General features: G+C 37.3%; 1 protein-coding gene across 11 annotated transcripts in view; it reads left to right on the plus strand.

Moving 5' to 3' along the window:
- PAN3 (poly(A) specific ribonuclease subunit PAN3) overlaps nucleotides 1–14,543 on the plus strand; it is an 82,166-nt gene that overhangs the window by 3,178 nt on the left and 64,445 nt on the right. For 6 of the 11 annotated variants that reach the window (XR_009818470.1, XM_061993204.1, XM_061993210.1 and 3 more), the window contains exons 2-3: nucleotides 3,119–3,259; nucleotides 9,403–9,524. Coding sequence is in view for 9 of the 11 variants with exons in the window: in XM_061993204.1 (XP_061849188.1) it covers nucleotides 3,119–3,259; nucleotides 9,403–9,524 (263 nt within the window). In the remaining 2 variants the exon portion in view is untranslated. Of the gene's footprint in view, nucleotides 1–1,761; nucleotides 1,835–3,118; nucleotides 3,260–9,402; nucleotides 9,525–10,481; nucleotides 10,558–14,543 lie in introns of those variants that run through there. The other 5 variants (XM_061993228.1, XM_061993242.1, XM_061993259.1 and 2 more) reach the window with 3 other exon arrangements.

Consider the following 14,543-nt stretch of genomic DNA (forward strand, 5'->3'; position numbering starts at 1 on the left):
AAGGAGAACAAGAACAGTGAAAATACCCCAGTGCAGAAGTATTTTGGTATGAGGATCTTGAGAGGAATCAGCAGGTGAGATCCTCAGAGCTAACCAGAAGCTTCTCGCACGATGTGTGGTTAAGCTGTTCTGTGCCATGGTTGTTTTGGATACTAATGCCTGTAAAGGATTCCAAAAGTGATCGAATATTCTTGGAAGAAAACTCAGCTTGAGAGTATTCAATGCAAGAGAAAAAAATATCTCTGAATCAGACTCATCTTCCCATGCATATGGCCGAGAGCCTCCTGGGAAATCCTGCTACACTTTTGTCCACATATCTACTGCTGTCCAGTGGTGGAGATGAGGTAGTTGGCTAAATGTGGCTTTGGCCTGACTGTGTGGCTTTTTGTGTTCTTGGGTATCGAGGTGGATCATGTGGATGAACTCTGCCTGTTCCCAGAAGCTAGCACTGCTGCCCCCAAACTGCTTGACATTTGGACCACATGTGTGCTAGGCACCATTCCTACTTCTTCCCCTGGAGCTGTGAGTGCTCAGCCTTCTGTGTGGTTCACTTTCCACGTGTAGGGTGGCCAGCTGAATGTCTACAAACATAGTTGGTCTTACCTGTCTAAAGTTTGATTCTAAAAAGAAGAATTCTTTTTATATATGATATCTGGGGGAGAAAAAAAGGGGAAAGAAAAAAAATAGAAAAAAGTTTCCACTAGATGGGTTAACTGCCAAAATCTGCACATAGCACATTTGTAATAGACTTTTGTCCCACGTGTCAGTAGCAGTGGCAGCAGTGGTGAGCCCGAGAAGGCTGTAGAAGGAACGGAGATAGATGATTGTTGTTTGGCATTTAGGGGAAAAGATAGATTTGATTTGTAGGGTTTTAAGGAACGGCCCAGGGATGGTTGAGTAGGGGGCATAGTATCTGCTCTCTATTCTCTCCAGCACCTTATAACTTCTGTAAGAAGGAGGCTAGCAGCCTGCTTTCCTGCATGCTTCTGGTTTGTTCCTAGGGCACTGTCCCTTCTTGATGCTGAGTTAGCGAGGATCTAGAGAACAGCTTCCTTGTGGAGTTAAATAGTATCAAGTCTATGCATAAGTTGGAAAATTTGAAGTTGCACAGGCAACTGCAGTTGTGTTTGTTAGCTTTCAGGTAGTTTAAACAGGTGTAACCTTCTTTTTGCATGTAGACATCATACTATATATTAACAGATACAAGATGAGGTATGGCTCTAAACATTTGCTAACTTCCACCTCACTCTTTGCTGTGAAGTACATGATATGTTGTACTGTCTCTTTCTTTGATTCCTACATAACCAAAATGCTGAGATGCTGAGCAAGGAGCTGCAGGTGCTTAGGGGACTGCAGCAGCATCAGTGGGTGTTGCTGTCCATGCAGGAGCTGGCCACGGCAGCAGTGCTGCTGCTCAGGTTCCCCTTGACAGAGCTTAGCTCACTGTCTCCTTGTGAGACATTTTCATCTGGTGTCTCAGAAACAAAATCCTCCTGGACAATGTGTAGTCAAAATAATGGCCTGTATTTCTATGAGATGCCCACAATACTTCCCTAAGCTGCTTTGCTCCATGTTTGTCTGTGACTGCTGAGAGATGCCTGAGAACAGACTTTTTTTGCCAGTCTATGAGAAGGTGGAAAGGGGCATCAAGGTTTGGGTTGCATTGGGTTATCCTAATAAAAGCATTGGTCTTGTACTTGCAGCTGGTCTTAGCAACTGTGGCTGTAGCAACTCTGCACGCAATCGCTTGGTGGTTAGCCTAATGAGCGTTACAGCTTGGGTCCTGTGAAATACGTAAATATACTAGGCTTGAAGTGGAAAGATCTATGCATTGGTATGTTTTCTGCTTTTTGAAAGATGTTTAAGTCTGTATCAGTCCATTCCTTCTTTAAGCAAAATAAAGCAGTGGATATAGAAAAGAATTGAAAGATAAACTCTTCAGCAAAGCAGATATGAAAGGTAACTTGTTTGGTTACATTATGAAACAATGATCAGGGATCATTGTTACTAAATAAATATGGGTTTTTATTATCTTTAGGAGCATTTCAGCATTTACAGCTTGAGGTGTTCAGAAACAGGCAGTTATTTAAAAGTTATAAATGTAATTCTGGTATCACATACTGGTACTTTTCACCGGGTTTGTTTCTTCTTTGCTTATGTGCAGAAAATAGGTATGACAGTATATATAGGGGTATATATATAGGTATGATAATTCTTTCTCCAAACCTGTTAGTACTTTTTGCAAGTAATGCTGTATTAGTTGTTAAATGCCTCAGTTTTCTTTTTAGACAACTGTTTCCCTTTTTAATTTTCTTGATGCCTTTTCCAGGACTTGAGAGATATGGTATTCATCTTTTTTTTATTCTGAATATTTTTAAGAAATCAGGAGACAATTCTAACAACTGAAGGGACATTTGGAGGCTTTTAAGAGAGAGTTGAGAATTCAAGACTAAACCCAATAACCAGAGATGCATGGGAGAAAATGAAAATTACTGATTTCACTTAATCACTTTGTCTCATATTCAAATGAGAAATCAGGAAATTACAGAATTTTCTTTCCACTTGTATGTGTTTCCTGTGGAAATGAAATGGGAAGAAAAATTATTGAGGGGAACTAAGGAAAAAAGTAAGGAGGGAAGGAAAAATGTCTCAGTCTGCAAATTTATATGGGATTTTGAGGGACACTTTTAGCATATGAAACTTAAAAAAACCCAACCCAAAACAAACAGACCCACAACACTATTATTTGGCTTTGAAATTGAATGTATCTGTTTATATACTTAGTGGGTTTTCCCTTTGTATGGGAAATCATTCAAGGTCCAAATATTCCACAGGAATTACAGATACCTGAGGAGTACGGGTAATTATTTGTTTCTGGTAGTACCCACCCTGTGTTGGGTATTGAAGAATGCAGAGAAAGCACTATTGCTGTTGTAATTGTTTTCCTGCTTCAAAGGCAAAGATGAAAAGGAGTGTGTGTGTGTGTGGGATAGCTACATTATGTGAGCAAATACTATATGTTGTATCTTAATTTACAGTTTTGATAATGTCTTTTAAGATACAGAGCATCCTCATTTAGTTTCCATCTAGCAGGTATTAGATAACTGATTTTTTGTAGGTATCACTGTAGGAGTGGGCCTTCAGGAAGGATTTGAATGCCCAGAAAATAGTGACCTTGGGGACCAGCTCAGAAAGAGTTCCATGTGTAAGGAACCACCTAGAAGCAAATTTAGACTGCTGCGGGAAAAGTGGACAAATGGTAAGTGAGGATGGGGTCATAAACACAGACAGAACATCAAAAGCAGAAAAAAGTAATCTTAGTTGTGAGGCAACTGATGAAAAGAGGGTCAGTGGAGGGATTTAGATAGTAAGCTGATGTGACTGATGTTTTCCTGATTTGTTACTTTCTAGTAAAGATGTAATGCATTACACCACCAGAAAAATGATGTGGTGAATCACTGTTTATTGGAGATGAGTTCAAGCAGATCATGCTGTGTGTATGTGTGCTCATTCCATGAGTCTTTCAAGAGTAAAAGTTCCAATTGTGTGATTGTTTTGTTTGATCTTTAAATATACTTTTGCTTAGAACTTACTTGTGTTTTTTTAACTTGCTTGCTGATGGCCTTTTACACTTACCCTTTTTTTTTAAAATTATTTGAGGGTAGAGATTTAGAAACAAAGTACAGGTATAGAAAAGAGAGTAGAGATATGCATTATACAAGTTGTCGTCAAGTTGGTAATATGGGATACAATTTCTGTTGTCTGAGTAGACTCCCTCAACTTCAGTTGGTCTAACTGGCAGGAACTTTAATGCATTCTCCCCCACTGCAGTAAAAAATGTCCTAGCATTCTGTTCAGGTTATCTGCATACATTTCATACAAATATATACACATATGTATGTGTATATATATAAAAGTTTTAGGTACAAAGGGAGGCTATTTAAAGCTTAAACGTGTTCTCTGAAAAAATTGATGCAGTATATAAGGAGTTGTGACGGCTTTTGGGGAGTGTTATCTTTGAAAGCTGTGATAGTAAGAAACAACATTACTTTGAATTGCTGTTTCTGATAACAGAGTAGTTCTGGTAGCTCTTTTGGAGAAGTATCAATTTTAATTTGTATTATCACTATGCTATTTGGACTCAGTCCATGACAAGGAGTCCTCCAGCTCTCTAGACTATGCACTGAGACTTTACAGAGCAAAAAGGATATCACCTGTAAATTTTCCATTCTTTACCAGATGCTTCTATGATATGAGATACATTTAAAAAAAAAGGCAGCCCAACCATTTAATATTATGCTAAACATCGCTGTTTTCTTTTGCTTGCCCATGAATATCTCATCGCCTAGTGGGAGTGTTTGTAAATAAGACAGCATTTCCCAAACTTTTGCTTCCTGCCTGCCTTTCAGCCAGCTTGGTTCGTTTTTGCTGTTTGCTCTCTGACTGCGCTGTCCTCCCGGCATCCTAACCCAGGCTTTTACTTTTTGCTCCTCGTGCCTGGGGGTGTCATTTACTTTCTTTATCTGTTGGCCCTTTCAGTGATTCCTGGTCTGCGTTTCAAAAACACTGCATTAAATGAGAAAGGCATAAAAAACACTGAAGAATCCACTTTCCCTAGGAAATTGCAACAGCAGTGGCACTGTAGAGAAAGCAAAGCTGAGATGCACATGCTTGTATGTGTAGTGCTGTACACTGTTAGATGCCTGCAAGTGAGGCTAACACCTCAAGCATGTGATTATTTCCTCATACAAACATGATGGCACAAAGCAGAATAGGACAAGCATAAGCTGCTCTGACACCTCAGTCCTTCTAGGAGACGAAAAGGACACAAGTCTTAAATAACTTGCCATAGATAGGCTTTATATAAAACTTTTATTGTTCTTGTCTATATCTGTGTAAAATTCCACTGGGGATATAGCCCTGTAGTTTTTACTACTTTATATGTACCTAAGGTAACACCTTGTCCTTTGTGGGCACATGCGTGTCATGAGCCGATGATTCAGTTTACCATGCTGAAGTGAAGAGTGTCTATGCTTTAGCAGTGCTAGGAGTTTAAAACAAGACTACCTCTCTGTATCCACCTTTTTTTTACATTTTGTTTTAAGCAGCCAAAATAGCAAACACATTATTTCAATCTATGTTTATTACCTTTCCCTAAATATTTGAATTGTTTTGAGAAGTGTCATAAAAGTCTGTTGTGATCTTACTTCAGCCTATTATTTTGGGAGCAATATATCACATTACTGTAAAGGATCCTTTTTAATATTAAGAACAGTTTGAGATAATCAGTGCTGATACTAAGTTCATAAAAGAAGCAATATAAGCTATTACAGTGTTTGTTTACTAGTTAGTAAAATGTTAGAATGAAAATATTAGAAATGCCATCTTCTCAGATAGTGCTAGTGTTCAGAGTGCTAGTGTTAGCCAAGAGAAGCATTAAACTAAAACCAACCAAAACCCGCTGATCCTATTGAAGCGTATGTGTTGAGTTCATCGCAGTAGTAATCAAGCTGGGATGAGATCCTTTGTCTTGAAAAATGTCATTGTAATAAGTAAGGCAAAAATAACTTTTTTTTTTCTCTTTGGTTGCTGCATTTGATGAGAAGCCTGCTTTCTGCTAAAATTCTGTGGGAGAAGAATTATATAAGAAGATATTTATTTTTAATTGCAGTTGTCACATTAAGCTGCAATGTTACTCACCAAGCAAAAAAATATTAGATAATGTGTGTATGAGAAGTAGAAAACATCTTCTGAATTTCTCAAGATGTTTTATTTGATTTCTTGCCAGAATTGCCAGGATGTAACTTCTGGCTTTAATGTTGATGGAATTCAGAAATTTCTTCTTGTTTCCACATATGGGCTTATGTAACATGTTAGCTTTTTTTTTTTTTCTCCCCCACTGGATCCTTAGTTGTTCCTGTGCACATCCATCTTTTCTTCTCAGGCCTGCTTAGTCAATCTTTCTGCTTTAAGGGAGTTGTTCTCTCCAAGGAAGAATCTATTTGAAATATAAACTTCAATGAATAGATGATATAGTTACAAAATGGAAAGGCACATTTCTTTAACAAAAAAAAAAGAAAAAAGCCTGAATTTGCTTTCCTAAAATTATTGTCAAAACTTACTTACCTAAAATTATAATTAATGCTTTCAAAGAGAAAAGGCATGAGCCTCAGAAGTTTTCTATTTGTCATTCTAATAACATTACCTGCTCAAGGTTTGAAAGTATGTGCTTACAGTCATTATGGAGGACAGATCTGGAAAGGCAAATTGAATCCAGAGTCTGATGTAAATTGAAACACACACGAGAATAAAAGCTTTATAAGGACTAAGATCTTCTGTCTCTTTCTAGTTTGGACCTCCATTTTTTTTCCTATCATATTGCTTCTGTGGTAAAGTATGCCCACTTCTGAAGACCTGTTCCTATGGATTGCTTATGATAAATCACTTTTTTTCATGCTCTGAACTGCTGTCATCTTCCAGAAGCAAGTGAGAATTTGTGATTTGCCACATGTTTGGCAGAGGGAGGATAAGACCTGCCTTCTCATGAAGGCCAAGTGTCATATACAGTAAAACGTGGCTTTCAAGGTATTTACTGAGTTTTCATCACTGTAACAGGTGAATGTCCCTCCTTTTAAACAGAAATGGAGCATGTAGTGAACATTCTTTTTTCGTTCTATAGAGTTATGTTTTTCTTTGTACCTCTCTAAGCTGCATCTTTTCTCTGCTAGTCTTAATTTACCTGCTTGTTCCTACAGGGAGGTTAGTTTAACAAGGCTAGTGTTTTCAAGAGTTTTCTCTTGAAGGCAGTAATTGTAGTTGCCTCTTCCAGAGCATTCTGTTCTGAATATGAGTTTGTGCCAAGAAAACTGCCCTCTGCTCTAGTGATCTTACTTTCTGATGGTTTTCTTTTAATTGTTGTTGAGAAGTATGTATTCTTGTGGTCTCTTTGCACGACTTCCTGCTGAAGTAGCGAAACTTGAAAGCTTTCACTTTCTTTCCATTTTCAAAGATTGTATGCATTAATTGTGTCTGTCCAACAGAAATAAAGGTACCTGTATTCTCACATTGACTCTAGTGTAGTGAGGAGCAGTGGAAAAAGGGGGAAGAAGCAGCTGTTTTTTAGTTCTTCAATAGAGGCTGAAGGATTTGTTAAGCTGGTGGTGTAACCTGAGGGAGTCACTAGTTTGTTAAAAATTGGATAGATTCTGGAGTTTCTGACAGAACTATAAGATGAAATAGCAGATGCACTGCTGAAATGGTATTGTGTACCTTGAAATGACAGTTGTTCCTGGAGATTAAACACTTTTTTCTTGGTCTTTTGCAGTCAAGATGTAGAATAAAAAATGCAGCAGTTCTTGTTAATGGCTGAAATGCAGGCTGAGAAAGCTGTATTGGAAATGTATTTTTCAAATAAGACCCACAGTGTGAACCCTGAATAATTTGTGGGCAAGCTAGACTGAAACTTCTCAAACATGAATTTGCTATCTTTCTGTTTTCTTATGTGAATGAGTCCTTGTGTTTTTCATAATGCCAGAAAATGACTGTGTTAAAACACCAACCTTCACTTAGGAAATGAACATAGCAGGCTGGGTGAGACAATAATTGACGTTACTGTAGTCATGAGTATTTTCCCAAATGTTCAACAATAGTAAAATACTTTCCCTAGCCTTTTGTTTGTAAATTTCCCAAGAAGAGACAGACATATTTAAAAGACAATCAAAAAGAGTTTGACTTTTTTTAGGGTCATAGCAAGAGGACTTCTGAAGTTTCTATGTGGCTGCTCCTTTGAAATTATAAAAGAGGAATCTAGGTCATGGGTAGTGGAAAGAGTTTTATTTTCCTATTCTCTTAGGTAACTTTTAAAACTTAAAAAAAAAATCATTTAACTTAGGTATCACCCTCAAACCTGCAGAGTATTTAGATCATGTTCTAGATTTGGCAGCAATACTTAAAATGTACTTCTTGCTTGCAAAGCCAATATGCACTACTACTGAGATACTCAGTTTGTTTGCTGTCTTACATACAACTCTTTGTTTGAGATGCTGTTGGTGTTACCCCTAGTTGGCTGGTTCATACAGCTCCGGTCTCAGGGAGTACAGCTGGGTAGTGTTGGCATCTGTTTGTAGTATAAGTGCTGCTGGTCATTTCTGCTTTTCCAGCCCTTCCTGTGATTTCATCTGGTTGTACTACTTTTGCTGTTTCCTGTGCCTACAGTATGGAAATGGCTCACCAGGTTACGTAGTCTGTTTTGGAGGGAAAATTCCTGTTCTAATGGAATTTGAAGGATTATCTGCTTTGCTTTAGCTCTGCCACAAAGTTAAATTTTATTTCCTTTGAGGGTTAGGATCAGGAAGTTGTTTCCAAGTGTCACCAGCTGGCTAACAGTCCTCCCAGAAGTTCAAGTCGGATAGTTTGGTACAGGATGTTCTTCTGAGTTGGATATGTGCCTTCCTACCTTGGAGCTACCAGTTACTCGCGCCTGTTGGCTTGCAGTGGCGTGGCCATACTGATTAGTGTCTTTATAATTTACTGTGGGTGTTTTTGCAGAAGCTTAATTTGAACTGCAGCTTGTAAACCATTGTAAAGTCTTTTTTTTTGTTATCAAAGTACTGCATGCTCGAGTGTTGTGTGTTAATTATGACTGCTTCTTGTTCTCTGTAGTTTCATAGTATTCACTCATTTGCAGTTGAAGTACTGTATTTTTATGTTAAGGTTCTCCTTTCTAGACAGTGGATTAATTTCTTCTTTTATCCTTCACACTTACTTTCAGTCTAAAGTATTTTTTATCCATGTTTCATAAAATTGTTGCCACTTTATAAAGTATGAGATATTGAAAATAGTTTTATGCTCTTAAAGCTTTAAACATGTTTGTGCTTTGTGTGAATGGACTTGATATATTTTTAAAATGGACATTTTCTATGTGTTATCCTTTAAGAGAACCAGTACATCCCATCAAACACTCTAGTTGACAGATATGTTTCTAAGATAGGTATTCAGAAATACAGAGTTTTCATAAAATAAGCTTGCCTCCTTGTTCTTTTTAGTTCATTTATATACTTTGATATGCTTACTTTCCTTGTTACTCTCTTGTTTCTAAAGTTGGAACTCGTCATCATCTCTCTCAAAGCTTTTTACTTTTCTGCCTCTTTCTGCATTTCTGCTGTAACTTCATTCTGTACATGCTGTCATTTAGCAACCTCTTTTGTAAAGTTCATTTTTCGTTCTGGGCACTAAAATATCTTTAGTTGTTGTGCTGAGAAGATAAGTTTGAAATACACTATTGCCAACTTTTTCCCTATTCTACCACTCTGCCAAAAAAAACAGAAGAGGAAGAGATGTTAGCAAATAAACCCATCATAACCTATTTTTTTTTCCTGAAACTTTTTTCTTTTTTTCTTTTAGTTCCCGGAATAGATGGCGGTGGGTTAGCTGATGCTAGTCTCACAGATTCCTACTTTAGCACCAGCTTCATTGGCGTTAATGGATTTGGAAATCCTGCTGAAACAAAGTATCCCATGATGCAGGTAATAGCAGTGATTTGTATAGTGTGTCATTAGTTCTGGCTGTCCTTACACCAAGGAGGAGAAAGTGCTCAAGAGGCAGGAAAATTGGAGCCTTCAGATGTATGTCATCTTGTAGGGTATACAGAGTATATATATTCACTGAATTCTCTCAAATAGAAACAAAACAGTATCATTGCTTTAAAGTTAGTCTGGTTTTATTGGTACTGAGTTGTTGCACTGAACTTTGTCTCCTATATTAACTCTGTGTTCCTAGATTTCTTTTTAACTCATAGTTAATTTTCATATTTTTTTACTAAATATGTAAAAATTATATTTTGCAACACTTGAAAGGTCAAAAGTCACTAAAGCAAAATGTGAACTGTTAAGATTACTGGTAAAAAATCTCAAGATTTGTAAGCTCAGTCTCTGGTGGCATTCGATGATGTTCAATTCACGTTTAAATCTTCTGAAGTGTTTTCTTGTGTTTATAATTTTCTGTAGATGTTGGCACGGGAACTCCCATGAAGTGGAATGTATTGTGTAGGTAGAATTATGCAAAATTTACAGCTGAAGGCAACCATGTTTTAAGCATGAGTAAATGAGTATTGAATTGACACAAAGTACCATAATAAATCCCTAAACTATTATGCTTTTTAAAATCTGAAAAGAAGATGGTCTCTCCCTGTACTCAAAAGGTTTAACAAACCAATTGCTGGTAAATGAAAGAGAGCACAAGTCAAACAGTTTGCACAGGGTCCTGACAACAACTCTCTTCTTTTATATCAAGGAAACTCTCCTTATGAGCTTACTTTGATCTCAATTGTGGCTGTATTATGGATTGAAAAAATAACTCAACAAAAGGTGGGAAATAATTAGGTGTGTTCCCTTTTTTCTTTTTCTTACTGCATGTTTTCAGGAAGACTGGATTTTCTCATTCAACAGAGTTGCAAAACTATGGAAATGTTTATTACTGACAATGGTGCATGATTTGTGAAGAAAAATGTTAACCTCTGATCCTGAAGTGTACTATTGAAGCTGGAAGTTACAAATTTTGGTATCGCTGAGATAATATAATTTTATCCTTTTAGTGCAAAGTCATTGTTTCATATACTTAAACTATTCTTCAGCAATACTGGTGTCTTTGTAAACACGAATTTTTAATTATACATTTCTTCCACAAAGACAACAAGGCATGCATCTAACATGAATGCTTCTAGGATTTTAAATACTTAACACGATGCCTTGACTGTAATCTCACAGGCATTAGTATCTTTGAGAAATGAAGAAATTGATGTGCCTCTCACCCATTGGAGGCTAAGGGGAATTACTTCTGAAGAAGGATTTAATTAATGTTGAGAAAGTGCTTACAGACATGAAACTACTGTTTAAAAGACATTCTGTTGATTGTTTTTTTCCTTTGAATAATGTAATTTAAGTTCTTGTTTGCATAAGTAAAGCGGGTAACACTGTTTTGATTGCATGTAAGATTCTAAATTAAGTCCATACTGACAACATTTAGCCACTTGGACTGTGGTTTTCTGTGTTGTTCAGCCCTTTGGAGAACGAGGTGAGGGGAAAAAAAAAAACAGTGATTTTAAATAATGCTAAATGCTTTATGGTTTGGAATAGAGACTTTAGACTGGTGTTTGTCTCGAAAATACCTTTTGTGCTCTCTGAAATTTTGCCTGGATTTTATCACTTGATTAAACCTTTGCAAAACCCATTGGACGCTTCCTAGGTGTTAAATAGTTTCCCAAAGATACAGTCTGCATTGGCGTGTTCTAGCTTGAGTATATTTGCACAGTTACAACTCTGGCCGAATCTAGGGCTTACCTGAGCTCCAAGCAGGAGTGCTGGTCTGCTTTATTTTCCTCTTTCCTTTTCTTGCACTTCAGACTGAAACAGCATGGAAGTTGATCTGTGTTTAATGAGAGCGCTACATCAGTGTTAATTAGAGCAGATGAGTGTATAAGGGAAGAGACTTATGTTGTGGGCTGAGTAGAAAAGACTGAGTGAAGTGACTGAAGCCAAGACGTTGGTGAGACACGCATAGAATGAGGACTGCAATTGTGTGAGTGAAAGATACAGAAATTGAGACAAAGAAACAAGCTGTCATAATGTAAAGCTGTGACAAAATGTAGTGGAAAGAACAAATCCATGTGCCTATTTGTGTCTAGATCTTTTAGTCGAACTAAAGATATTGAAAGTTTAGTATTCTGTCATCAATGAAACATTAGAAGTCTTCTGTAGAATACCTTTATTAGCTCTCAATCTTGCTTTTGCAGATAAAAACACCAGTTCCATCTGAGTTATTTAGTCATCTCTGGTGGATATGTGCAGTTCATGGGTAGATGCATTAGTGATGCAATATGAGGAGACTTTTTCAGCATGTTTTGTAAAACTGGGAAATTGCACAAATGTGCAAATAAACCCACAGCTAGAAAAACAGCAGGAAAATAGTTAGATGTTAAAAATGTTACCTTTAGGTTGCCAGTGCAGCCTTGAGGTTATATGTTGAGGTGTATTCCTCGTAACACTGTATATTTTTTTTTCCAGTGGAAAAATTATAAGTGGGACTTGTGCAGGACACAAGATGCATGGTGTATATATAATGTACATCCATTAGATAGTTGATTAAATATTCATCTTACTGTTCCATGCCTTACTTGTGCATGTTGTTCACATCCTTCTCATGAAGACTGTTAGTTGGCAGTTTACTTTCCTGTGTGCATTACGATTATTGCATCCAGCTTTGTGGATGAACTTATAAGTGTCTAACTTAAGAAAGAAGAAAGTAATCTGAATTTTATAGAGGCACAGGGAGGAAAAGAATGGCAATTAAATAAATAAAAATGACCCCTAGCAATGCTGACAAAGTAAAGACTCCAGCATTTTTTAAACTAACCTGTGGAGGCTTGGTTCAAGTTGCTTAACTGGCTTGGATCTACCAAAGAAAGTAATAGTCGGTGTCTTTTGGGTAACGCTCATTCTCTTTTACTGTGAAATAATCTTTCTGTAGGCCATGGTTTATTCACCAGATATCTTCCAACATAATCATCAGGGATTCAATAGATGAATTTTCTTGAGTATTTGTAATCAATCTCCAGAATGTATTTGTCATGAGCAGCAAATAAAGCTCAGGTTGTTGAAAAGATGTGATTGTTTATATTTGAGTTATCACAATGCATCTGTATTGGAGCCAAGTTTCCTCAGGTGAAGCTGTATCCAAATTTTGCAATCATGTTTGTGTGCAGTGTGTTACAGTGTTAGGTAAGCAGTGAAAGAAAGTGGGTTGTATCATGAGGAACAGGGGAGGGGATATGCTGCTTCAGTCATAATTATAGGCAACTGATCATCAGCATTTCATCAGATGGATATTTCTGACAGAAATGTATTTTTTATGTGTTTAAGAATATTTTGACATCGAAAACATCTCATTGGGATTAAAAAATTGGTAGTGAAGACATAATTCATAGTAATGCTCAGTTGGTGCAGTTTGGAAGAGACAGGAATTTTGAAGTGGCCATGGCTCTAGTTTTTTCTCTTTCTGAAAAATCTCTGCCTCATCCTTCCACTCCTCCTTCCTCAAAGGTCTTTGCTGTTAGCTAACTTTGGCTACCTCCCATTGGTTTCTTCTGTTGTTACTAACTAGTTTCCTATTGATGAAGAGTTTCCTGTCCTCAATGGTTTGTGTTTTCCAGTACTACAGTTTTGTTTCACGTGTCTCTTCTTCCTTGAATCTGCATGTGCTTTCATATGCTACATTAGCACTCTTGGCTTCCAGCTTATCAAAGCATATCTTTTCTGTTTTCCCCTCTCAGTTATAACTAATAATGAAGCAGACCTGTACAACATGTGGCCCACAGGCTGCATGCTGTCCTCGAAGCTGTTCTTTTTCTTTTCAGCGTAGCAGTGGCTGCCAAGAGACAGTCAGAGGTGTGGTTCAAGAATCAGCTCATTGCTTTTGGCTTTCCCAGCAGTAAGGAGGTAGGAGCTGGCTGGCCTGGATACCTCTGATGCTTGGCTGTTAGTTCAGTTGCTGTGGCTGTGTCACTTGGCTGGCTGGTGTCTCTGTTCCTCTGACATTAGTGCTGCCCCTTGATGAGCTTGTGACTTGATCAAAGATACAGGTACAGGAAGGAACTTTAATAGTGTTATGTTGGAATGTTAAAAGAATATTATATCAGGATGAGTCAGAGGAGTATCTTAGTATTAAAACTTTAATATGGTATTAGAATTGAACAATTCAATTGTAAGATCATGAAGCAGTAGAAGGTGTCTTCATGCGTGTTGTTTCACAGAAATCATTTTGCTTAATTTGATGGGATGAGATTTATAACTATGTAGCTTCCATTAGACTGCAGGTTATGTAGAAAGTAAGATTTTCAATTAATCACCCTAAACAAAATGAAAGGGTAACAGTCTCCAGTGTAAAGTTGGCAAGGCCAAGCGACAGAGAAGAATTGGTCTTGCTTGCTTTCACAATGCTAATGTTGGTATACTATGCATTCTTGAAAAGCCTGGAAGTAGAGACCATGCTCACTTCAAAGCCTTGCAGCTGAATAAACACAAAGACCTTTGTTCCTATTGCTGCATCTGCCAAGAATTGAGTAATAAAACTCTCCTTACAGTACAGAAGCTTTTAAATGTCTTCAGTTTTTAACTGTTGAGAACTTAGTGGCACTACAGACAAACTGTTTTAAACAGAAAATTATGCAGTTGTTCACATAATGCTTTCTGAAGAAATTGAGTTGCTTTAGTTCAAACAGTTGAGTGGGACATGCTGTTGATGGTCTCAAATACAAGTTTTGGATTGTGTAGAAAGGAAAGCAAGAGGTATCACCCCTTGTAGGTCACAGAATCTGACAACTAAACAATAATTTTTTTGGTTGTGACAGTCTCATTCTTTTGCAGGATGACCTCTTTTATAGTCCAATTAACATTATTCTAAAAATTACAAAGAAAAATTCTGAAGTATAGTTCCAATAGAACACTGTTAAGATGAAGGCAATAGCTTGTGACGCGCACAAAATATTCTGA

Source organism: Colius striatus, chromosome 1, assembly GCF_028858725.1.
Source record: "Colius striatus isolate bColStr4 chromosome 1, bColStr4.1.hap1, whole genome shotgun sequence".
NCBI lineage: Eukaryota > Metazoa > Chordata > Aves > Coliiformes > Coliidae > Colius > Colius striatus.